This window comes from Opisthocomus hoazin, chromosome 2 (genome assembly GCF_030867145.1).
Source record: "Opisthocomus hoazin isolate bOpiHoa1 chromosome 2, bOpiHoa1.hap1, whole genome shotgun sequence".
Taxonomy (NCBI): Eukaryota; Metazoa; Chordata; class Aves; order Opisthocomiformes; family Opisthocomidae; genus Opisthocomus; species Opisthocomus hoazin.
In genome coordinates, this window is record NC_134415.1 from 53,643,674 (window position 1) to 53,669,966 (window position 26,293).

General features: G+C 43.0%; 1 protein-coding gene across 5 annotated transcripts in view; it reads right to left on the reverse strand.

The window, feature by feature from the left end:
- The window catches only part of KIZ (kizuna centrosomal protein), a 51,479-nt gene that overhangs the window by 14,295 nt on the left and 10,891 nt on the right, over positions 1–26,293 (reverse strand). For all 5 annotated transcript variants that reach the window (XM_075413676.1, XM_075413680.1, XM_075413679.1 and 2 more), the window contains 8 exons: positions 24,682–24,774; positions 19,846–20,221; positions 17,014–17,263; positions 12,519–12,653; positions 11,227–11,391; positions 9,757–9,907; positions 6,082–6,241; positions 5,015–5,080 (listed from right to left, as the gene is read on the reverse strand). In XM_075413676.1, the coding sequence (XP_075269791.1) occupies positions 5,015–5,080; positions 6,082–6,241; positions 9,757–9,907; positions 11,227–11,391; positions 12,519–12,653; positions 17,014–17,263; positions 19,846–20,221; positions 24,682–24,774 (1,396 nt within the window). The remainder of the gene's footprint in view (positions 1–5,014; positions 5,081–6,081; positions 6,242–9,756; positions 9,908–11,226; positions 11,392–12,518; positions 12,654–17,013; positions 17,264–19,845; positions 20,222–24,681; positions 24,775–26,293) is intronic.

Here is a 26,293-nt window from a genome sequence, read left to right on the forward strand (position 1 = left end):
TGAAGAGATAAGACAGCTCTTGGCCTCATATTTACAACATTTATATCTTGCTAAGTATATTACTTCTCTCACAGAGGAAGAAGCCCACACTTTTTAAACAATAAAACCATCATTAAAGCCCTTCACTGCACCTAGAGTCACAGCACGGAAAAGTTGTCTGCAGACACCGAATCGTCTTTCTACAAACAATCTCCAAGTGCTTGACACTGCCTGTCTGGAAATGGGAAAGGTAACTCACAAGGTTGCTGTTTTTTAAAATCCAGACTGGGAATACAGAAATACCACTGTGTTCATGCATAGCCCATACAGTTTGTGAGCAAAACTGAAATCTTCAACCTAAGCGACAAACCACATCAGCAAGCCGTAGAAGTAGTATAGTAGGGTGCTGCTCTAGCAGGAGAGGAACAAGAGCACTTTGTATGCACTCAAAAGCTATAAGGAGCTATCATCCGTTATTTCCAATAAAAATCAATAATCCCATATGCAGACAGAGGTAGTTCGAGGGCAAAAGACAGCAGTGCTTTCGCCGACTCAACCCAAACACATATCTGCATCTTCCTCCCGCACGCAAGTGAGGGCCTACACCAAAAGGAACTTTGCTTTTTCTGTGTGCTTTTATCACCAATAAAGTAGTTAGCAGCTTGGGTATTTCAGCTGTCACTAGACTTCAAAGCCAATAATGCCTTGAAAGGAATATTATCAGGATCAGCTGAGCCTGCAAGCTGTGTAGTTTTACAGTTACCTTGGCAATAGCTATTGCATTTGCATTCAGAAGTCCTGGTAGGTCTGAGCTGCCATACTGCAAGGTCCCCTACCGAAAGAGAAATAGTTTCTGCCCAGAGAAACTTTAAACAAGCTCCTCCACCGTATTAAAACTAATTACTGCAATTGCTGATAATCTGTGAAAAGATGCACAGGATTAAAGGTGGGCTACCAGCTGGCATGCCACTGCCAGCACACCAACAGCCACTGCACACGCCTCTGCCTTGGGACCAGAGGTGCAAGTGCCAGACAGCCGTACACGGACTCTTCTATGCACCAGTCTCCCTTGCGATAAAGCAAAAAACTTGCAGAGAGAGAGGATAACGGCTACCTGCAAATCTGATAGGAGGATGTGGTCTTTGGAGAGCAAATAGATGGAAAAAAGCTCCAAATTAAAACCTGAGCAGAACACTGCAGTAACCAGGATCCAGGCGTAGGTCACATACCAACAAATATCTCCCCCCCCGCCCCTTTAAATTAAAAAAAAAAAAAAAGAGATAAAATACTATTATTGTAATACAGCAATGCACGATGCCATCCTCTCAAGAGCGGACACTTGGATGACAAGCGGACTCAGTTAATCCCAGTGGAGCAAGCCATCCAGTGAGAGTACTTCTAGAAGCTGCTGCCTCTGTTTAAAGATTGAAGAAGAATTTTCACCCAGAATTCGTAACTATAAGACGACACTGAGGTCTTTCAGGAACTTAAATCAAGCAGCATAAAGTATCACCTACTGGAGTATGTAATCCAAACTAATTTAAGCAGAACGTACAATCTTACACCGTCCAAGGTAGCTCTGTCAGACCACAACAGCAGCAGCGATTAATCGTGTACAGATAAACTTTTTCATAGCAGCAGTTGAGAATGGGTTGATATCAAATGAAGTGAAAAGTTGGGTAGACTTATTAATGCCTTTATTAGTGCACTCCAAGTGGAACCTCGGGAACCTTTTAACTTCAAGCTCAAAGGAGCACCTCACCAGGAAGGATGCATGGGCGTGAGAAAAGTGTTGGCAGGATTATTGGCTCATTAAAGGTGACCTAAAAAGGAAAAACAGAATTGGATTTGTGCCCTTTCATGTTCCCTTATGATACATAAAGGAGGGCTAATTTTTTTCCTTCTTAAGAGGGTTTTTCCTCCTTATTTCTACATTAGAGATTTTACACCTGGAGAGTAGCTGGAATGTGACATTCAAGATGTTGTGAAAGTGAAGCCTGATGAGTGGAGAAGTAACACCATTTTTATTAAAATGCTTTATAGCTTTAACGTCTATTTAAATCAAAGACATAAATGAAGGGTAGAGAGAGAATGTGGTTTTGTTGAAGATTTAACAAACCTGCCCCTTCAATAAAATCAGCAGTTTCCCACTCATAAATGAGACTCTTAAACAGTCATCCAGCAAAACAAAAAATAATGGATTTTACCCTTTCTTTTTAATCTCACATTATTCACCTACCTCAGGAACAGCAAAAAAGCTGAACAATCTCTTTTACATGTCTTCTCACAGTAAAAAAAAACAGAGAATCCATGAAGAAAATGAGAACGACTCCACACATCCTCCTCTATCCTCACATAACCTGGTATAAAATGAGGTTGCTCTTTGAAGTCAATTATCATCACACGGCCTTCCACAAGCTTAGGACAAGGCCCTAGGAAAGAAACTATCTTTATGCGACTAGCTGCATTGCCCCTGTGCCCCCAGTTGACTTTGGGTTTGACAAGCTCACGTGTCCGGCCACGGATAGGAGCAGCTCAGCAGATGTTTCAGTCCAAGCCTCTGTTTAGAAGAGCTCCGGGTGAAGTCACGACATGAGCAGTTTCAAGTGCCAAGAGAGGCTGTCTCTAAGGGACATCCAACACCATGCCAGCTATCACTGTAAAGCCCTTTTCCCAAAAGCCACACAGCTATCTCCTCCTTACCCTACAAACATTAAAGAAAAAATACAAATACTTCTGCAATATTTACAGAGTATTAAAATAAATAAATTTTTTGGTTCTTTTTTCTATAACAGAAGTAGAAGAAAAATGAGCCAAAACTACAGAAGCGTTTGTAAAGTGCCACCACAGAAGACTGGAAGCACATCGACCTAGATCTCACAATGAAGTCCATCAGAACCCAAAAGGCCCAAGGTTTCCACTGTTTCAACCCAAAACTTAAAGCCCTTAAAGAATGCAGCAAGTACTGAAAAACCCCAAAACTTCTATCCCTTAAGCTTAGAACAAGTTGTACAGCAAAATAGTTGCATATAGAATAGACACTAAATATCAGTTAATCTAAAAACACAAAGCCAAACCCTCAAACAAGTAATTTGAACCCAAAAGGCAATGCACAGAGACACTGCCTCTGTTCTAGGCACTGAACAATTTCAGTGCTCCAGGGCCACAGCCTACAGCAAATAATGATGAGCAAAAAGGAAAAAAGCCACAGGCTGGAAGGGCGAGGAGCCAGAAGAGAACAAGAAGCCCAGAGGAGATCATGGGCTGAAGATGAATCGCATCTGAAAGGAGCAACTTTGCTTTCAAGTAAGATATGAAAAGCCTCACTCCTAGAGACAGTGTGACTGCCGGTTACTGGAAACACGCTGCAACAAAACAGCAAATAAAGCAGATTCAGAAAGAATGGATTTTAAACTGAAGTTACTGGTTTCAGTGTTTAGGTTAGGGAGAGTTTCTCAGTATTTTTACAAATAGGAAATAATAGTATGTGGATGCCCATTCATTAAGAAAGCTATGGGAGAAAAGGGATGTCCCTGGTGGCTTGGCTTTTGACCAACTGACATCTAACACAGCAACCAGCCGCACAGACCATCAGGGTCCCCCGCAAGAAAAACTGCAACAGAGCATTCCTTCACAGATTTGTATGCAAAATCATAGCTAAAAACAGTACCGTTAAGTCATAAAATTCAGAGCGGGGAGAAGCAAACCAAAAGCATTGGCAGCTACAGAAATCCAAACCCAAGAGCTGGTATTCTCCTTAAAAAAAAGTATCAGTGATACTGGCATTAGTTGGAGGGAGTCACTATTCACAACATCGTTCTTGCTGGCACTCTCTGCTGTTTAGGGAATTTAAACCACAATCATAAAATTTGAATCCTCTTAAATTACAAACAAAATCGAGCCAATGCCAAGATTTGCAAAATTTTTTTCAAATGAGAAGTGTGTTTGGTTTCATGAAAAATATTTAAGTGGCTTTTAATTCCTCTGAAAAATCAATGCAATTCATGTTTTAAAATATATCACCACCTGTGACTGAAGGACATTTTAGAAGCAGGAAAATAGACAGCATTCTACTCTCTAGAATAAAAAAAACCAAAATCTAAGTTTTATTGGACTAACATAGGAATATTATTGCTGCAGTATAATTCAGGAATATAAGAAGTGCATTTTTATATTTCAGCTGCAAATTAGGCTCAAAAAGCATCAGAAGAAAACCTCTATAGAGAAATGAATTGCTCTCCAAAAGACAGGCTATTTTGAAGCCGTAAAAGAGCAGAAAAGCAACAGCAAGCGTTGCATAAGCAGATGCCCTCGCACCTTTCTGTCAGAGTACACACCTGCATAAATAAATATTTAGTCAAACATCAAAATTTATAAGGAAGCAGCCCACCGCTTTACAAAATCAGGCAAAAGCAAATCGAGACTCATTGCAGAGAGTCCTGCCCTGAATACTAATGCGTCACTGATACCCCAGGACCGAAAAGCAATGACATCTCAGGATCCTAAGCAAGCCTCATACATCTGCTGCGGGAGGATCTGGACACGTCTTGATAAAACCTTATTGCTAAAAATTTTGTGTTATCAGGCAGCTTTTGTAACAGACGCAAAGGCACGGCGTCCCGGCTACAGGGTTGTTCCCTGCGCTTATTCTAATGATATACATTCAATTACTCGAGAAAAGAAAAGAATCAAATCAGAAACATCTGTAGTTTGCCATATAATTACTGGATCTTCCCCATGGAGACTGACCTTTGTAACACTGATACCGGGACCTGAAAGGCTAAATGACAGGATATTCACATGGTTTAAATGTATAACATGATTACAAGGAATTAAATAGGCGCTGTTATTTTCCATCTTGGTTTATGTTAACATAAGCGTGGACTTTATGATCTTACGTTTAATCTTTGTGCCTAGTATGTAGTAGCTGAATTTACTCACTATTAGTGGACCCAGACCACTAACATGCCATGTTTTGATTATATAATAAAGTTGAATACTGGATTTGAGGTTAATATGCAGCCATTACTTTTACCTGTAATAGGAATCTTTTCGACCGGGCTTTCTTCCTTGCTCTCATCTTCACACCAGCTTGCGACTTCTGGATGTGAACACACCATAATGAAACACATTTCAAAGTCACAGTGATCAGACTGGTTTGTTTGCTTTTAAGCCCTACTCCCTTTAATTTCTCACTTTTGTTATCTCTTGTTTATTGATCTAAACTATCTATTACCGTCCTTAAAAGAGGCGCCTACTGTGAACTTTCCTTGTATGCGAGGCTACCCTGCCTCACTGTAGCTTCCACAGAAAAGGACAAGCTAACCAAATGTCTTAAATAATTTAAGACCCAATGGGAGTTAGGAAACAAACAACCCACAGTAACTCTGCGATCTCGTCCGGCAGCCCGACAGCAGCAGTGTATATCATACCGACTGCAGAAAATTAGTTTAAATCAAAGTCTCTGTCTCCTCCGTGGATAAGAGTCACGTGAATTTAGGAAGCCTAAAGCAGTTTGTTTACATTTGCTGTGTAAAGAGCATTGCAACTTAATTGCCTGTCTCTTCCGGACTTTGATGTAAGGGATGCTCTGAGAGCAAACCGAGCAAGTTGCCGTCGCCAGTTATTACGCCGGACTAATATATTACTTCCTTATCTAAAGAAATTAACTGGGTTTTCACAAATGCGTTTACCTTCTAAGCTCTGAAATGGCACTGCACACCTTTCTCAGCATGAACCCTTTTATTTTTGAAAATTTTTTCTGCGGTCTGGCTTTATAAGAAAAGGCAACAAATACATCCCACAATTTCTAAATGGCAGACATTTCTTAAATACACACACACCTATAGATCCCTTTTTCAGAAGTGCCCAGAGGCTTGTTTATCTACTCCTGCAGGAAAAAAATGGTCACTCATTGTAAGAAGTAACAAGAATGACAAACAATACTGAGATATTTAGGAAGAACCCCAAAGCTCATTACAAAAATGTACATTAATGTGCCAGTCGCTACAATACAGTCCCCTGCCCATTTGGATAGAAAATACATATATACAGAGGAGGACAGTAACGGAGTGCACAGCTGGACCTTTTAACACTTGTTACCTTGTTCTCCCGTGCCAGCGAGCTGGGGAGTGTGTTTGGCCTGCTTTAGTTCGCCGCCGTCATTTGGGATCGATGGCAAGCTGCAAGATGATTCATTACTCTGAACAGATGACCTATCCCCACACTCTTCTGGAATGACCTCTCTCAACACCGGTACAGTCTGCCACATTGAAAAAAAAAAAAAATAGCCACAGCCCTATTATCCTCCATCTCCAGTGTTTTCCAACATACATTTAGGCTAATCTATACTCCACGGTGTAATCTGTTTCCAGGGTGTTTTTGTTAGACGTTGAATTACCTCCAAGTTACATTGGTGCTAGCTCAGGAATTGCATTCTGCCTTGAAGTAATACAAACTTTGAATTATTCTTTTAATGACTAGGTTTTCTGGCAATTCTCAGTATTCCCTGCCTCATGGATTCAGGGTAAGCAAAACAGAAGGGTTTATTCAAATATGCTGCAACAGCAACAGACTGAAATCTCTCCATTTCAGGCACACGACAACAAGGCAGGTTAACCCACAGCGTTAGCAACAGCTGCAGCTTAAAACACCACTGAGACCAGGGAACCTAAAGTCAGAGAACCCAATGCGCAGCTCGCCCAAGCTAGCCTCAGCTGGGTGCAATTCTGATTTTAATCCGTGTTGTTCCTTCATGTTTGTACAGTTTGTTCTATCCTGCCTGTGCCTGCAGCCCTCTGCAGCAGCACTGTTCAGACCTCCGTAGCTGAACATATTTTTGACACAAAAAATTAAGCTGAAAGTCAGTACCTTTATAGGGAGTTGAACATACAGTAAATACAGCTGAGTTAAAAGCAGGCTTAAAATAAAGCAAGCACATCTTAGGTTATCATCTGGCTGTGTTAAAAAGTACTCTGTGTAACTTTATCCAGCTCCTCCTGAGAGCGGGAGAAATCACCCTTCCTGGAGTTTATTTCACAAAGGGCAGCAAAGGCTTTTTGGGCATCCTTGCTATCTTTTCTTTACTTTTAGGGTGCTCCTCCTGGTTTTATTTTAGAACACAAAGTATGGACCTGAGACTTTAAAATCACTAGATTTTCTGCTCTAATTACCTGATTGTTTAATAAAACAACAAGCCTTCAGCGATGAGGACCAACATCTCAAAGAACTCCAGGCTTTGTAACTTCTTTTACATGTACTGACCTGAGAGTATGGGACAGCTTCAAGCCAAAACATTCTGGACTCCTGAGAACATTTTATTCTCCCGCATCTGCCCCCTCCTTATTAATCCATATTTATTCAGTAGCCCAGAAAAGGCAACTTTTCAGTCTTAAGCAGAGCTTGCTGAATTTTTTTTTCTTTCTATTAAACTCACATATGGGAAGTCTCCATACAAAACTGACATGAGCAAGCTGCTACTTCATCCAAAAAATGAGGATTTTCAGTCTCATGTTCTTAATGTAAAGAATGCCTTAAATTACAGGCAGGATTAGGAAATCTTTACTATCGAAATGAATTAATTCCCATGTAGCAGTTTATCTCAGTGTGGATTTCTCACACCAGAAGTACTTCGTTTACCTATTTGCAGTATCATTTAACATCCAAACAGGCACGAACCACCATCAACAAATACAAGCAATCAATGTAAACTCTAACACCATCATTGATCCAGGCAGAAAGAAGGTTCCCACGAGGAGAACCAAAGCTCGGTGCTCAGAGTCACAGGGACCAAGGCGACTCCGGGATGGCTGACATCTCCATCAGGGTGTGAACACATCTAACATGCTGCATGAGCCACATGGGTCCTAGTCTTACAGGAGTGTAACGAGGCTGAAAAGGGAACCAGATCCCACAGCTTCCACAGCCAAGGGACCAGCGCACCAGCAGAACAGGTGTTCCTACCACACCAGCTCCCTATGGCTGTCCCACGTCCACAGGAACAATACCCAGTTTTCTTAACAGGCGTAACGGGAGAGATCCGCGAGAGAAGAGAAAGACAGGTACTAAGACTAGAAGAATAGAAGACAGACATAATTTAGTGATAAGAGATGATGAGAAGACAGGCAGGTGGACAGACAGACTCTGTGGAATGAGTGAGATGCTGAAGGCACTGAAGGTAGACCTGCTGCTGGTCATCTCCAAACCTCCACGGATGACAAGTGCTGATGGGGATGGACCTGACAGGTCTATTTCTCTGGTTAGGAGCTCAAAGCTCCCTCTGGCACTCCCCACCCTGCTGCCTGCCTCTACAGTACCATCATCCAGTAGGGTTCCTGACAGATTTTTAAGCCCTCAGAGAAAGCAGTCATCAATGCGGGCGAAACATTCAAACTTTGGAGTCGTAAATATTTAAGATCCTTAGGTGCAGATCGCTTATGAGTTCACTATGACATTACATACATTTTTATGATAAAGCAACTGTTCCTGTACACACACATTATGTAATTTATTTTGATCCTGTTCTGTGCATCCTGCTTGGAAATAAGTCGCTTCAAAGTAGGGGATGCATCCTGGCATTATGTTTAATTGACTGAATCCACTTAAGAGGCAGTATAAATGTTGAATGCACATGTGTGGGCCACTAACATGTAGCAACAAACAGATAATTACTGCATATATTCATCCATAAAGCTGGTGTTACTGAGCTTTGACTTTGTACAAGTTTTTACATACAATTATAAATTTATGTATGGTATTTGTTTATCTGTCACCAGCGCAATGATACACTCCTTGCTCATCTCTTATTTTCCAGAATGTTTTAAGGACAGAATACAAATTACTTACCCACACACAGAAAGAGAATTTACCCCGGCTATTACTGAAAGCGTACAACTGACTAAAATATTATATCTTCATTACTTGTTTCAAATGCTATTAAAACTAAAATATAGCAAAGAAGTTCAAACTGCTTTTTAAATTCTCATTAAAAATCAGTGGAAAAATATTTTTTGCAAATGTTTTTTGGAGCAGAGCATATCGCCAACTAGTTACTGGTGGGCTGCCTGGCAGACCTCCCTGTACCCACCACAGAGGTGGTGCAGAAGGAGCTGGGACACCACCCTGGTGCCAGAATCCCAGCTCTCCTGGTATGGCTGCAGCTGGAGGCAGCAGGGATCGGAGTCCTGCCCTCCCTGCACGGTTTGCAGCAAAAGAGGTCGGGACATTTGTGAGTCTATCAAATGCCAACTTTTTTTTTGTTTTGTTTTAAAAGAGTTAAGTTTATAACCTTTTGTGTTAATGTTTAAAAAAAGGAACATACTGCTATTTGTAAAATGCTCTGCGTGTTCAGAGTACCAAACATAACTCTGTTTAAGTAAATACATACATCATTCATGATAAAAAGCTACTAAGCCACAGAGAAAGAGAGATGATATAAGCCTTGTGATAAATTTGCACCACAGCAAATGCGTGAGCTTGTTTAAATAAATAACTGGTTTGAAAGGTGGAAAACAGACACCCTCCTGGAGACCTTAACAAGACTGTTTTCTTCGTGGGACGAAGTGCTGTTCATGTTTTCCCCGAGACAACTAAAGAACTTGTATTCTCTCCTTACCCACCTCCTAACCATCTCCAAAGCTGATTAACAAACACAGACTGTGTGTCATTCCCCTTAAAGCCCACACACCGGATCACATCAGCGGCACAGGGCCCGTCTCACCTTAATGGTGCAAGCTAGTCTCTAGGTGTCATTGATGGAGATATTCTTAAAGTGCTGACCTGGCCATCCTGCGCCTTCTTGCTGGAAGCCAGTAGCCTTTCAAACATCTCCGCCACTTCTTCCGTGAGCTGAACCTGGTGCTTCTTCAAGAACAAGGCGTGGCTGCTCAAGCAAGTCCGCAGCATGTCCATGTCCCACTGCTGGTCTGGCCTGAGAAACAAACCCAAACACTGTTAGTAGGACACCCCACACACGAGCCTTGCACAGACGCCGCACTACTCATTCATCTGGACAAGAGGGTTAGCATGCAGTGGGAAAAGCCATCACACGTTTTGGCCTTAATTCACATTTTTTCTTTCAAAAGTGTTCAAAGTAGAAAATGTAAGAAGTCACTCATGACTTCTGCAAAGGTGAGGAGGATGGCAGGGGGCAATCATCATTGTCTGTCCCCTGGGTCTGTCCTGAGACTCAGGGTCAGGAAACATCAAACCTTTTCTGCAGCCCCTAGTCTCAGCCTTGGGCAGACCTCACTTAGTCCATCTGGCACTCTGCTGGGCACCCCCTTCCCCAAGATTGTCTTTTTTATCCCTTCCCCCTCAGAATTATTTTTATTATTTTTGAGCAAAATGCCTTTTAACACAAAAAAATATAAAATACTGCAGTCTTGTTTGCCAAAGATGTTTGTTTTTCCAGTTGCTCCAATGAAGTTTCACAAACAGAGGAGTGAATTCCAATTAACTCCACAAGTGTTTGTCCCTAAGAAACCATTCAGGAAAGACAACAACGTATTAGCGCTTGCAGGCATATCAGCCTCGGAAGGAGGACTAGATATAGTTAAATAGACCATTCTTCAGCGTTCACAAGTGCCCCGATCCTGCTAACACTTGAGCATTGCTGAGCCTGTAACAGGGAGGAAGGTCTGAACAGAAGCTAAGTAAGAAAGGAGATTGTTTTCATTTCTGCATTAAAGACACAAAAAAAAAAAAAAAAAAAAAATCAATCAATTCTCACTTGTCCTTGTGGCATACACACTGGAAAGGAAAAAAATCATTTTGAATAACTGCAGTTTATTGTTTTTAAAGGCTATATGCATCTCCTGCTTCACAGAAAAATAATTTGCTTCTCAAAATTACATTCCCCATCCTTACGTGCCTGAGATTCGTGTTGAAGATCACAGAAATTACTGGCTAAGAGGTCTCTGAAGTTAATACGTTTCCCTCCCTGCCAGAGCACCTGGGGTGGGAGATGCTGTGGACTGGGCGAGATGGGTGGACCCAGCCCGAGTGCTGCCCGGCAGAGTAAGATTCACCATCAGTGAATGAAAAGGAAAATAAATGAATTTGCTTAATGTTCTCATTCTGAGTCACACAGCTGCTGCCAAGATGCATACTCAGACATCTTTATTTTCCAGTGCGACTGCAGGTCTGGCCCTGGGTCTGCTTTCTCTGCACCAGAGAGGTAGAGCAGACTTGGGGAGGAAAGAAAAGAATGTTAATCACACCCACATGCAAGTTTTGTGTCTGCAATACCTGGTTTTCTTTTCATCCATTGCTCTACCTTTAGCATCAAGTGTTTTCTCAGGTAGGAGGCATCCATTCAGCATGCTCTGTAATAAAGCCCGAAGCTGATGAAGGACGACTGCTTCGCATGCTTCAAGGTCGTCTTCTTTCAGACTCTCAGCCCGATTACAAAAGCTACAAAATAAAGCAGGTATTACATGCAATGTTTTTTTAAAGCCCAGACAGCCAGCACTGGTTTGGAGGCAGAATCTGTAACACTTCTCCTGGCTAACGGGATAACTGCCCAGAGGCACAGACATCCACGATGCTCTTTGCAAAAGATACAGAACAGGAGAGCGAGGTTAAACCCAGTGCCTAGAAAACACCAACTTTAATCTCACCCCTTTGCTTTTTGACACAGAAAGAGAGGAACCTGTGCATATCCGCTTGGTGAAACGACTTCAAAGCGGTTATGTCACAGGAACCCATCTCCAAGGGTAGCCTGGAGGGGCCAGATCAGTTTGGGAACCCTTCCTCCCATTTCCCCAGAAATCCTCTAACCATCAAGTGCTTATGAGAATTCTAGTTTCTGGAGACGGACATACAATTTTAAATAAAATTACAAAGCCACTCCCAGTTCTTGTAATTAAGAGCCCATGCTTCAGAGGGACAGGAAGGGCTCTCTGACCTTGGTTTTGTTAACATGCGGGTTTTGGTGATTCTCTTTGCTCTTCTATCTCAAAGAAGAAATTGTTTTTCTGGTTTGTTGTCCACCTCAGTAAACTGTATGAGCATTACTAGCTAAGCGGATGCTCTCATTCTTGGAAATAAGTATTTACTTCACCTAAGGGATCTGTGGAGCAAGGCAGCAAAAAGTGCTACATTTAGGAAAGAGTATTTGTTGGAGTAATTTGGGTATGTGCTTTTAAGTGCTATATTTCAGCTCTCTGGTGACATTAAAATGGTGGAAGGGGAGAGAGGCCTCTTAGCAGCTGGCAACGTTTGTTTGCAGGAGCCCGCTTGCTCTTTGCACCAGCCATTTGTCACCGCAAGAGCAAGGACCGCCGGCTCAAATCTCAGTAGGCTTCTGCAAAGCTGCTCGGTAACAGCCTCTTGCCAATACTCACCTGAACTCAGTTAGAAGCACGTAAGCAACCAACATCACAATTATCACAAGCATTACACTGGACGCACAGCAGCAAGCAAACAAGAATACAGGGGACAGGATGAAGGGGTAGGCAGCACTGCCCTCCTCTCCAGTTCCTGCCCACTCGGCAAGGGCAGCGGAGAGGGGAGGCAGCTCACAGGGAAGCGGCACTAACCTGAGCAGCTCCGCCGCCCCCATCGTCCTCAGGTGCTCACCCTGGTACAGCAGCCGGTGCTGGGGCCCTGCCCTCACCACCACATCTTCTACCAACTGCAGCACATGGCAGAGTCCTGCCAGTGTCCCGCGGTGCCTGCGGACCGACAAACAGGGCTTGAAGTGACCCGAGTTGCGACAGGTATTTTAAATGCATTCCCATGACACCAGCTGGAAAAATAAACAAATATCCTCATTTTAGCTTTTCAAAGCAAGCAACAGCAAAAACCACATTGCTTGAGCTCTGTAGGACAAGAAAAAAAAAAAGCACACGAGCAAACAAACTATCAAAAAAATCAGCCGGGGCCTGAGATGCTGCATTGAAATCACCCTGCCCCAAGCAGTTTAATTCCTTCACCTCCACAATCGAAATAAATCTGGTGACCACCTACAGGTACGGGGACATAACTGGGACCTCAGAGGGGTTCTGATGAAGCTGCACCTCTATAATGATGCAAATCAGGACTTAAACATTGAAACAATCCAGCCGGCTAATCCTCGAACAGAGGTGTAAATGGCTATTCAGGCCCCGGCCGGCTGCCTGCTTTGTTGGGGACTTTCCAGGCCAGGTCTCCACCAGCAATGCCCCAGCTGGGCCGTGTGCCCATAGAGCCCTGCGGGCAAAATAAAGATTTTTTTTTTTTTTTTCTTCTCCTGTATGTAAAAGCTGACATATTTATACAGTTAATCTTGGTTTACACTCCCTCAAGTGCAAAGCTCTGCACAGAAACTCACATCATTTCTGCAGTCGTGTTCAGCTGTACTAAAAGTTATGTTTTCCATTGGACTGTTGGGCAACAGTGAACAATTAAGTGGGAGCTGCCGTGCATTTAGTCGAGTTTCCTAGACATTTAATAAGCAAAACAATGCCAGGGAGATCACATATGCAGTTAAACAGTGCTTTTTCTTTTCCCCCAGTCTTACAAACCCTGTATTTTAGCGGCCAGCTCGTTTCCCATTGTTTTCCTCCCGCTGGGTGGTCCTTCCAGGGTGCCACTCGAGAGGGATACAATAATAAAAAGGGAAGGGGAAGGAAGGGACACCAACATAAAGAAAAACAAAATGTATGACAATCTGCAGCAGGCTACGGATCAGAGGTCAGCAAACAAGAGGTCCTTCTCTTTTACAGGTTGCTTCCTGGAAACAGTCTGATTAAGCTGACAGCTTGAATTATGTGTTACATTTTGTAATGCACAATCCATCTGTGCTAAGTCCTCTTCAATGCAGCTGAAGCAGCAGAGGCATAAGCTCTGCCTTTTTCCACCCCCTCAGCGCAGGCCTTAAAATAGTCATCATCTTTCTCTGCGTTAATTCTCAGAGACCCTCTCCTCACACCCCCCCCGCCACTGCCCGGGTTTAAGCCCTCGAAGAAAGGGCTGGGTGCTGTAAGGAATGGTAAGAAGATACGGAGCCTTTCGCCTCCGGTTCAGCGGCTCAGACAGGCAGCAAGCAGCCGAGGACCGGGGCTATCGGGTGGCTTCACCTGGTGGGAAGGGAAATCGGATGCCTTCATGGCACCAATTGCACGAGCTGGGCAAGCCCCCCGCTCACCAGTGGGCTCCTGGGCTGCAGAACTGAACAGAAAAATACACGGATCAGGCTCTCGCACAGCTCTGAGCTGGCAGGATGAGTCTGAAGAGCTGCGTGTATAGCCTCTGATCAACACACCCACTTAGCAGTGCTCGGAAACAGCAAAGTTACTTACCAGAAAGCACAATTTTTAGTAATTAAGGTAGAAAAATTGCAGCACCCTACTGTGAACTGCAACCAAGGCGCAAATCTTACGCTAAATAACCTTTCATAGCAACACCACCTTTATTTGGTTAACAACTCAAAGACGTGATCATGATAACCATTCTTAGCTGGAGAAGGTGGCTTGAGACTAGGCTGAACTCACCCGGAGATAAAATATGACTTGCAAACACTCATTGAGGGGAAAAAAAACCACAAAAGTTTTTCTTAAAAAGAGAATGGTATCTCTGCAGTAAGGTAGGAAAGGCATTTTTCTCCAAAAATGTAAACTTGTGACTTCCTGACCTGCACAACAATTTTGTTTTGCCTCTTGAGTAAGCTGTGGTCTCTGCACAGACAAGCTCCTTTCAACTCCATCACTTGTACTAATTTCAAATAATACACTGAAAGTGTACAAGTGGTCCAAAGACAACAGTCGAGGAACGGTACTTCGTTCAGACGCCACAGCAGCAACACTGCTGCATTGAGAAAGTCCAAGCTACAGATACTTCAATTTAAGATGACAAATACACGCAGGTTTGCATAAGTTCAGCATATTTCTTCAGCTAGCATAGGAATTTCGTCAGAGAAAGACACAGACTGAAGGGACATCGCAAGACCTGTGGTATTATTTATTTTGTGAATCCATTGCACGATATCTTCAGACCAAAAAAAGGTCTCATTCTCATAGTTTGGGTAATTGCTATGATAGAAATTCATGTGCTAATAACTTGGAAACTTTTTCCCAAGGTTTTCAGCTCATGAATTATTTTGCAAGACTCGAGCATGGACGCTGAATTTCCCGTGCACTGGAAAGATGGACTTGGAAAGGCCCCCTGGTTATAAGTACAACAACAGAAAGGCTGCTTATCCCTCCACAAGGCCTTCCATGCCTGCCATTTTTGAAATTTTACCTGTGTTTCAATTTTCACATAAAACAGATTAAATTTCATAGCTTTTCTGCAGGAACAGCTAACAGTGGCAATCCCACTTCCATGGCCTTGAGAAATGGAGGTATTCAGCTTGGCATAATGCGAGAGGAAACCTCCACGTTCTGGTTTCAGTCGTGCTCCAGAGATCATACAAGCAGTGAAACCTTTCGTATAATTTAGTTGGGCTTCAAGAGCATTGCACAATATTTTCATCAGTTTATGAACAGCGAGGCATCACCAGCATCGACAGGAAGAGAACAAAAGGTTAAATTACCACCGCTCAGCTATGACTTCTCTAGCAAAGGCAGGCACTCTATGCAACTTCCCTACAAAGTGTTATGATTAACAGGTGTTTTACAAAAGAAAAACTGGGTAAAAGCTATTTAGATGTAAATTAGATGATGTTTCCATAGCAAGCAACAGTCTGATGCAAATGTGGAATGATAAAGTTACAGAAGTGTATATTGATGGCCCTGAGTTTCTGCTCAACTGCCACCTATTAAAATACAAACTAATATTGAAATCAGTACCTAAGACAACATGACCACGAACGTAGGAAGAATAGATGCGTTAAGCAGGTTAAAAAGCTGCAAACCACCAAAACCGAGAAAAACACCCAACCGGTAAGAGTGTACTTCTCAATCTCCAGGGGTAAAAACGGCTGGTTTCTTTCGTAGGTGGTCTCTCCCCAAGCTACAGCCACCACCTAAGCCCCTGTATGTAGTTAACCACTCCAGCTAGGAGTATTTTGCATGTGAATAGTGCCCGCACAAGACAGGGAGACCCAAGGGGAGCAGCACCGGCCAGAATACAGCACCTGCCTGCAGGAAAGGCTTGCTTCAATATTTGTCATGACTGGGGGCAGGAAAACGCTGGTGAGGAGGGAGAAGGGGTTTGAGGATACAGAGGACAAAGGAAACAGAAGCATGGCACTAAGGGAGCGTGGGCAGGAGAAAGGCAGCAGTCGTAGGTCACAGAATTGTGGGGTCAGGCAGCAGTAGGATGGCCAGGGTGAAGGGGGATGTGGACACGAAGCACTGCAGAGGGAACCGGCGGCAAACAGACTTTCAGAAGAACTAAGAGACAGGAGATCAAGGTGGGAGGGATGTGCCTGCAGCAGTGGGGCACGACAAGGTGGGGACCCACGAAGGGGTGAGAGCACTTGGCATAGGGCTGCTTGAGCACAGCGAGGGAGCAAAGCCAGCCCTCTTCTGTGATCTGGGCAAACCCCGTGGACCATCTCCTAGTCAGTATTGCCCTGCCAGGATGGAGACACACTTCCCTGTCTTATGTGGGCATTGCAAGGTCAAAGAGCCAGTTGTGATTGATACTACAGCTGATACTCTGGTATTGCAGCTGTCAGCAGTAAAACCCCACCACTTTCATATGGTTGCAAACGACAAGCCATGCATCTGTGTTGTGCTTTTCTCATTCTCTCTGCTATTTCCAAACAAAATGCTCAAGAAATTTATTCAATTGGAAAATCTAATCCACACAAAATATGCTGTTTAGTAAGTTACATGTACTATTAAACAAATTTGTTGAAATAATATTTGCTTACATTTAAAGAACATCTATTGCATTTTAACAAACATACTTACCTTCTCCAAGTCTGACCGGAATGAGTTACCTGAAGCCATTCCACCACTAGGACAGAGGTAGCGAGACACTAAAGAAGTTTGCCCATCTGCGTGCGAGCTTTAGTGCCACGTACCATCCAAGCTGTGAAAACATCCTCCAGGACATATGCTAACGAATGAGTACCAGCAGAGAGAAAAATACACAAGGACATACCTGTCTGGTGCTGAGCTGACCAAGGGCAGCTCCCGCACCGCGGGGAGGTTTGGTGGTTGCAGCAGGGAGCCCTCTGCAGTACAGGCACCCCTGCCCCGCTCCCAGCTGGCTGCTGGTGAGGCCGTTCCCCGCAGCACGCCAGGAGTGCTTGGCATCACCTCCTCAGCACTTGCGGGGACTGGGAGTTCAACGCTGCTCTCCCAGCTCGCCTCCTTACAAGTCCACAAGTTACTCGGGCAAGGCTTTGATCCTGTAAAAATAATAAATTAAAAAAAGTTACTCCCAAACCATTAGCAGGACTAAGGAATACATGCATATAATTCCAAGCATATGGAATTAAATCAAGATGACCTATGTCGTGTCCACCTCTCACTTATCACGCGTGAGTGAGCATCCCCCTGCTCCCCCTTCGCTTTAGGTTTCACTACCCAGGGCCCCGTCCGTGTGCTTCTGCGCTCCTCTCACAAGGGGGAGTCCGGGGAGGCTCCAGCCCTTTGGGTCTGCAGGACCCCGGAGCTGGGAGACAAACCCGGCACTCCTCAAAAACCATCACCAGCATGAACACCAGATACTTCACTAAATCATCGCTGGAGGAACGAGCACACAGAAAAGCTGGGAAAAGCTTTTCTTAAGGGGGGGAAAAGTGCACCTGAAGAGGCTACTGTCGTACACATTTTTTTGAACCTTGCAGAAGAAATACATGCCTGGAGGCTTTTAAACTCTGCACATTAATTGCCTTCTCTAAAAGAGTAGAGTACAGGGCTGAATCATGCTTCTAAGACAACAGATACATGCTACTTATCTTTTTATAGAATGCCAAAAGTTAATGGACCAGCTAGTGCTGTAACAAATTAGTATTACTACAGAAATTCAGTTTTCCATAAAATTCACCATGGGTTTAAATTAACCAGCATTAGCACACCTGCTAACACTACAGCACCCAGCATTTCTGCTTGTCTTGGTGATAGAGTTTCATTGGAACTGAGTCACTTAAGGTTTATGCCAAACAGTAGCTGATGCCAGGATGGGCTCTCTTAGCCTTGTTTCCAAATTTGTGAGGCAAGTATGTGCATCAGAAATGTCGCTCTTTCACCTGCTGGGAAAATGCAGACAGAGAGGAACGGAGTTTTTTTTTCTCCAGGTTGGGGAAGGGGAGAAAGGGGCCATTTTCTTGCTTCATTAACCTGGGGGAAACGGGATTTGTTCCTTCCTACATTTTGTGCTGCCACTGCCACGCAGCAGCCAGGGAGCAGCAGGAGAGGCTGGCAAGCGCTGCTCCGCACTGAGCCGGCAGCAGCCCGGTGCGTGCTTGCTCCCAATGTGGCGCAGCCAAGCATCTTCATCAGCTCCCATCATTTGTAGCATGGAAGGGTCAAGCTCATGAGAGCTGGAACACAGCAGTCCCCTCCACACATTAAAACCTGGACCATGTTAGCCTGTTCACTTCGCAACATGCATTTGGCAGCAGACAGACATAAAAGCCCCCCAGGCAGTCTGAGGTGATTACTGTGCCATTTGACAGAATGCTCACTTTGATTTTGAACCCAACTGTACAGTTTCTCTGAAGGCAGAGATACCACACTGCAGAAATTAAAAGGGTATTTCTTTCCCAGACACGATGCTGGCCACCTCGGCCTTCCCCGCGGGGAGGAACCGGTGCTCCACAGAGCCACAGGCAGAGCCCAGGGCTGATGTAAGCCAGGCTGGACTGGTCTCCTTCCAGCACCAGTGAGGACATGCTTTCATTAAAATGAAGAAGTGGCAAAAGCATCAGATGAAAGAAAATTAGAGGCAAATAAATTCCTTAGGGAAGGAAAAAATAATGGAAAAAAAAACCTCAAGAAAGAGGATACCAGAAAAACCCCAAAAAGGACTACAGAAGAGCATCTGATGGGGATGCCAGCTTTCCTCTATAAAGAAACCCACAATCATTACAGAGGAGCAGGAGTCCCTGCATCATTGTAACAGAAACTGGTGGCAACCCTAAATAGCTCCATTTTAGCTATTGTTATGGGACTTGCAAAACCAGTTTAAGTTGAAAATTGCTATGCTAACTGCAAGGCAGAGGAGAGTATTTCTGCAGGGTCTTAAAGGAATGAACTGTTACTTAGCGACAAATCTTTGTCACTGTGACTTCAAAACCAAGTCCATGAGCTTACTTCAAAGTAACTGACCAAGCCAGTAAAACGGGAGAGAACACATTTTGCCAAGATGCAGAGAGGAAAAAAAAAAAAAAAAAAAGGAATAAGAAGTTGGAACGCAGCCTTTGAGGGCAACGCATCTCATCCCAGAGCAAGAGCATCCTGACTGGGAGGGTCCGCACCGCCTTTCTCAGGAAAGTCCAGAACAAGGCAGAGAACCACCACCAAGCAGGAATTAATCCAGCCACGTACAGGGACATACCGATCCTCAGTTTATGTTACCAAATTCGTTTTTTGGAAATGGAAGACCTATTGTGCACAAGCATCTGAGGGAGAAGGAAATCAACCTGAAACAGAAGTGACACTCTTCCAGCGAAGCAGGTTTACATTAAGCCTCTTAAAATAAGGTTCAGACTATTTCAAGAAAACCATGGGCACAACACTGAAGAAATCTTCATTTTCTAATAGTGAGCCTGAATGTGCTGAGTGCCCAGCAAGCCCCTGCCTGTCCAGATGAACAGCCTGGGAGGAGAGAGAGTCAAAATTAAAGCAAAACAAAAAAAGAGTGCTGCCGTGCTTTAACCACAGTGCAACGCACATAAGGGAAACCAGCAGCCGTGGGAGTCACTTTGTTTGGGATGAGTGTGCCCCAGTGCTGGGCAAGGGCAGACAGGCATGCATCCCACTGTACCTGGGACACTTCCCTGCAGCCATTCCTCCTCAGGAGCGGCTGGTTTGGGATCAGATGCTGAGGAGATGAGCTGCTCAGAGCCTTCCTCCCTAGCTGCCAGGTCCCCACATCTTGCTGCTCCCTCCACTGATGCATCACTCTCCAAATCAGCGCTTCTGCTCTCTGGACCAAGTCCTTGAAGTGATGGAGAGCATGAACGTGGGTTGAGCACCGGGCAGCTCTTTGTGGGCTGGGGGAGTTTCTGCTGCATGCCCAAACCTCCGGCATCCAAGACGGCTGATGTATGGCGACCCATAAAGTCTGTTGCTGGATGATACAGTCCTCTGGGCACAGCTGCCTTGGTGTCGATTCCTGCCCGTCTTCCAAACCGCAGCATCTGAAAAACACAGGTTGGAGATGGTGTAAGGGAACAAACAAGCAGCATGTTGTAAATGGAACTTCTAGAGGATGGCATGTTGGTTTCTGGAGAGAAAAGTGTCACAGAATTGATTATAATACAAGTATTTCCTATAGTAGTATTATTACACAAACACTTGGCATGCATTTCTTGCATCCTAGTGGGCAAACAAGGGCCCGGACCTTAACTGAAGCTCCATGAGGCAAAACAACCAGCGGCAAAGTGCACTGCATCCCCAACCCAACTAAAAGGGACTGAAATACATGAAAAACTCAGACTAATCTAAACAGTAACTGGTTTTTACAAACAGGGAAACATTCAAGATTAGACTGCTACAAAGGCTTTTAAGACCTTGGACCAAAGCACAACCTTTAGAGCTACCCACTGAAGTCACCAAAAATGCCTTGAAGTCACTGACTCTAGAGGAACCATTGTGCTCTACTTCTGCATGACTCTGTACAGCTGCCAGTAGCCTGTGGTTTAGGTACCGCAGCATCCCGAAGCCAAGACATGATCGTTAGGACCCCATTGCTGTGTCCATGGCACAATTGGCCTTTCTGGAGCCACCCGCAGCAGCTGCTCTGAGCAACCTCCTCCTGCCACTTGCTCATGGTCTTCTCTAGAAGGCAATGGGATGAGGAAGGGTCCCCAGAGAATGTAAATATACATCTGCCACCCCTTACTTGCCTATATATCCAGCTTTGCTCACAGCATGTCAACAAAACAAGTACGGATGAGACAAAAATTACTGTATTCATTTTTTTGCTTCTGCTTTTTCCTCTCTATTAAACCACACCAAAGAGAAAGAACGACTACTCAGCTAACGCCATGCAGATGAAATCGCATTTTCCACAAGGCAACTTTGGGCAGCAAACAGAAGCATTTTAAATCGCATGTCCCTCCAAGAACTGTTAAACTTGCATAAATACAGTTCCAACAATATAAGCACTCTGCTTCTAAATGCCAGTGTTTTAATACTTGCCTTTTTTTCTTTGTAAACTTACTCAATCAGAACAATTTAGGAGGAGTGGCTACTGCCACCACTACCACTAAAAGGTCACTGCCAGTTTATGCAAAGTCAAAATTAGCTATCGTAATACCACTGTTCATACTAAGCAGCACTTACTTTTCAGCCCCAAATCACAGCAGGACAATTTACAGTCACCTCCACACCCCTCTCCTCTCTTTCATTGCCTGACCTCTTCCTACCATACGAAGTCAGCTGCCAAGCCCAGCTTAAAGGAAACAAAAGCATCTTGTCTAGTCTGTGACCAAGTTTCATTAAAAAGCTCAAATTCCACGTAACAAGAAGCAGAACAAAAAGCCATGAAGTTATTTTACAAAGGAGTAAAGGTTTGCTACTGAGATTAAGTTCACAGCTTATTCCATCACCACTGCTCTCGGGTTCCTCCTAATTGCTTTTTGGATCTTGGATTTGCTGCTTTAAAATGCATCTAGCAAGTACTTTATGGATTTAGCAGCTCCTGGATGTAGTGTTCCAAAACAAATGCAATTCAAAGAGGTACAAGTGCTTGGCAGAGTCATAGCAGATGCACATCTGTAACAAACTCCTCTAATCGCAGAGAAAAAAAAAAAAAAAAAAAATCTCTTCACCGCCTTTGCATTCTCAGAGCAAAACTATGACAGATGACATTCGTCTCGGTACTGGTTTTACCACCAGAAACAAACCAGTAAATACGTGTAGATGATTTACCTAAAACAGTCAACATCACTGGATTTCACGTCACTCCAGCTGGGAGTTAAATGAAGTCTCTGCACAAAGCACGCTTACAATCCTTTTTTTGGTTGTGGAATGCAGGCTCCTCACTTCTTCCTCCAGTAACGAATACAATCTTTTTTTATTATCATTGAAGTGTTTTGAAGAGAGCAAAGATAAGAAAAAATCCCTTCCATTAGGACTTACAAAGTGGTGCGGTCTCCCCCGGCAGCAGATGACCACATGAAAGCCAGGGAAGCAAAGGCAAGCCAGAGGCTTGTCTTTTCCAGGCGCCAGGCATTACTCTCACCTGGAGACACCCTCCTTCTCAGGGACGGAGGCTCTGCCACCCACAGGTGCTCCTGGAGGTGCCCTATGCCCTACGTCCAACAGACATGGCAGTGGTAAGATGCACAAGTCCGAAATCTTCAAAAGCCTTCAAGACAGTGCTTCGAAGTTGAAGATGACAGGTTGCATTGCATAAAGGTTTCAGAAGCCCAGGTTATACAGCTCTGCCAGCTGAGAAGGATCTCTTCAGTACAGGACCTCTCCTCCAACTTCTAACACCGGATTGCTGTTACACTGGGCTTCAAAAGACTGGTGCTCAAGTCCTTTCCATGGAAATTGATGGTTTTCTAGACAAACACTATTTGGGTATGTAATTTCTGAGCTTAACGACTCCCATAAAAATTAGAGAGTCCAAAAGGGTGCACATCCCATGGCTCAGAGAAGTACCAGATATTCACACTGGTGTTTTAGGGGCATTGGGATACTGATCATCTCTAGAAGATTGCCTCTGTGATTGTCCTTCTCGATCTCCAAGATGCATCACTGACGAAGTTACCACACGATCACTGGCATCCTGACTAGCCTGAAGGAAACCATTACAATATCAGTAATACTGGTAAATAAAACCAGTTCCAAGCTGTGATGATTTGCATCCTGGATATACAACATGCTAACTGAGCATGCTTGCTAGGACTGACTTGGTGCCATACCACTGAGAACAAACTCTCATAATTCGGACATAAGAATAAGCAGATATTAAGTGAGGTGAAGGTGGTGGGAAACAGGCACAAACAGTCTGAAAAAAATGGAGTTGCAGAGTAAGATCTGGGATACAGCGCACAGACAAGGCAAAAGGATACACAATTTAGTTGATGTTACCATTGCATTTGAGGAGGAAGATACGAAGGAGAAAGAAGGGGACAGAGGATGGCAGAGTCCCCAGTCAAGCTATTAACCATAACTCAACATAAAGTGACATGTTTGGGTAAGTTCTTGTACTGTCCAAAGCCTGCTAACAGGTTTTAAAAATTTAAGTCACATTGTAAGCCTTTGATGTTCTATTATTTATGTAAACTTTTCCACAGATTAGAAATCACATCTCCTACATCAACTGCTTTTAATTGACAAACCTAGCATTCAAAAATAAACTCACCTTTTCACATCCATCTGAATTAAAAACATAATTCACAAACTGCTGGAGGTCTGCTTATACAGGTCAAGGTTGCTCGAGTTCATTGCTTTGTATATTGCAGTTTAAAGAATGCTCTAAATTCAAGGTTTTTAACTTTTTAATCTATGGGGAAAACTTCCTATAAACTCAGATTAACGACTGCTAATGCACTGAAAAAAGAAAACCGAAAACCTTCCTCCTACTATAAAAACAAAATAGTGTGGCCTCTGTTTCTTTTCTGATAAGAGTCTTAAATACCAAACATTTAACTGCATAATAACATTTACTGGCAGCCAGGCAGCCTGCTTAGCAGATATATAAAGCAGGTAAAAGGAGAAAAAGTTAATTTCTTGGCTGAATGATTCCATCGGTAGCTATAGGGCAAACTAGAAAGTCTTTTAGTAAAGTAGCAGTTGATTCTTCTATCAATCTGCAGCACACATACTCTTCCAAGGAATGCATTAAATATGAAAATCATATCCCGTTATCATCTGTTTCCAGCTTTCAGCCCAGTAAGCTTTTCTTAATGAATGCTGTAGCCTAAGGGACAAGCATGCTGTTGGCTTTTCTGAATAATGGAGTGATGCTACCATTTTTGCTTATTACAATATCGACTAGCTGAGGGGGTTTCACACATAGTCACAAGTGACTACTCTTGCCAGCATGCTCCAAGTTATTACAAGATGTTTTTAGACATTTCATCTAAAAGAGCTTTACTGCTTTTAGTGAAGAAAACAGCTATGGTCTTGAACTGTATCATTTATATGGAGATAGGAGGAGGGATTAGAAGCCTGCATTACTGCAGATATATAGCAGAATATATTTAAGTATTCCTTGTCAGTCTTTTTGTCTGTTACTCAGATATCCAATCTCTTTTTGCTCTTCTGAGAAAAGGTCAAAATGCACAAAATTATAAATACACCGTATGAATTGACTGCTGCATTTTTAGAAATACCATTCATTAAGAATATTTCCTCCTCGGTCAAGACTATTTTCACACTATTTGGCACAGGAAGATGAATATAAACAGTTAGAGTTCTCCCCCCCCCTTTTTTAATTCTTGTTCTTTGGTTGAAATAATTGCAGTTTTTACCCAGGTTGTTCTACTTCACTCAGACACTAAACAGTATTTCACACTACAAATACCACAACAAAAATCCCCATGCAAAGTCTGCTTAGTAATGCCTGCCTCTCCATGCAGCCGCTCAGAGAAAAGCACATCAATGTAATAAAATACATTTCCCCCCCCTTCTTTGACATTACCTGCTTGTTGTATTCTTCTTCCTTGTCTCCTTCTGCTGACAAGTCATCCTCTTGAAGTGATAATACACTTTTAATTTCTCTTCCAAACCATGCCTAAATGTGAACAAATTCATTACATAAAATTGAAGGCCAAAATAACCCCATCACAAGTCAACAGGTATTACTTTGCAAATTATGCACTTTTATATGTAATGTCCTACCAGCATATTTTACTTGGACTATATTTAAAAACACAGAGATCCCATTTTCTCCCATTTTTCTGCTCCCCTGAACAAGTGACATGGCTTGTACACAATCTTCTGCAGGTTTTTAATACAAGTTTATTCATTCACATAATTTAGAATCCTACAAAATAGTAATAACTTGTTGACTCAAATTTATTTCATCCCAACTAGTATTTGTAACGCCAAATTACCTCTGCTGTATCCAGGCAATGACTCCACTGCTTTGGGATGAAATAAGCTTTAGCGTTTGTTTTTCATACATCATCTTACAACTCACTGAGCTATTATAAGGAAAAATATATGGCAGATGTGATAAAGAGCAACCCAGCATGAAAGGCAACTTGCTGTAGTGTTACTAACAAACAACTGCATAAACCGCCTTCACCTCCACTACATTGTTTAATTGACCAAATGTAATGCACTCTTAGTAGGACTGCTGCTTAAAAGCCAAGCACATGCAGCACCTATAATTAATCCTGTTTGTTAGTAATTGCAAACCCCAATAACAAGTTACATCGGCCCTGAATGAAAGCACTTCAATACCTATTCTGCATCAGGTAATATGCATGAAAATACACCTTTAAAACAATTAACTTAACCAGCTCTGCACTTCACTCCAATGGTGCATTCAGCAAGTCTACTATTTCCCAGGTAATAGAAGCTGTTCATAAAATTGTAAACAGGAAATTGTAAAAAATAAAAGCTAACCATGTGAGAATTAAAGATACTAAAAATAAACTCTAAAGTAACTACTGGATTTTCCTGAAAGCTTAAGTGAATTTACTTATACTCCCAAAAATTACTGAACAAATTGCAGACACACAACACCGGAAAAAGTGAATCTTTCAGAAACAAAAGAAGTTTTGTCAACTACAGCCACATAAGAAACTGTGCACATAATTATGATAAAGTACTCCTAAAGGGCATTCTCTATAAAAAAAGATAAAATAGAAATAATTTCTTTCTGTGTACTTCCATGATAGATTAAATGATTACATGCTCCATAATTCTTACACAATCCACAGAGGATATGTAATCTGTGCTTTGTTCAACAGCTCAGAAAAATAAGTCTAACCTGGCAAAAATAAAATGGATGGCATAGAAGCATCAAAATGGAAGCAATGAACGAAAACCCTGCATGCAAATCAACCCATGGCACAACTGTGACTCACACCAGTATCCTATAACAACCTACCACTAGTCAAACTGATATGCATTAGGGCTGCTCAGAAAAGACAAAAAAAAAAAATCCTTAAAAACAATAGGGGAAACCTAGCATCACAACGTACCCCCCAGTCCTGCTCTGCTTTAAATAAAAAAAAAAAAAGGGGGGGGGGCAAATCACACACAAACCCCCCAGGGACAGTCTCTAAACTATGTTACTAAAG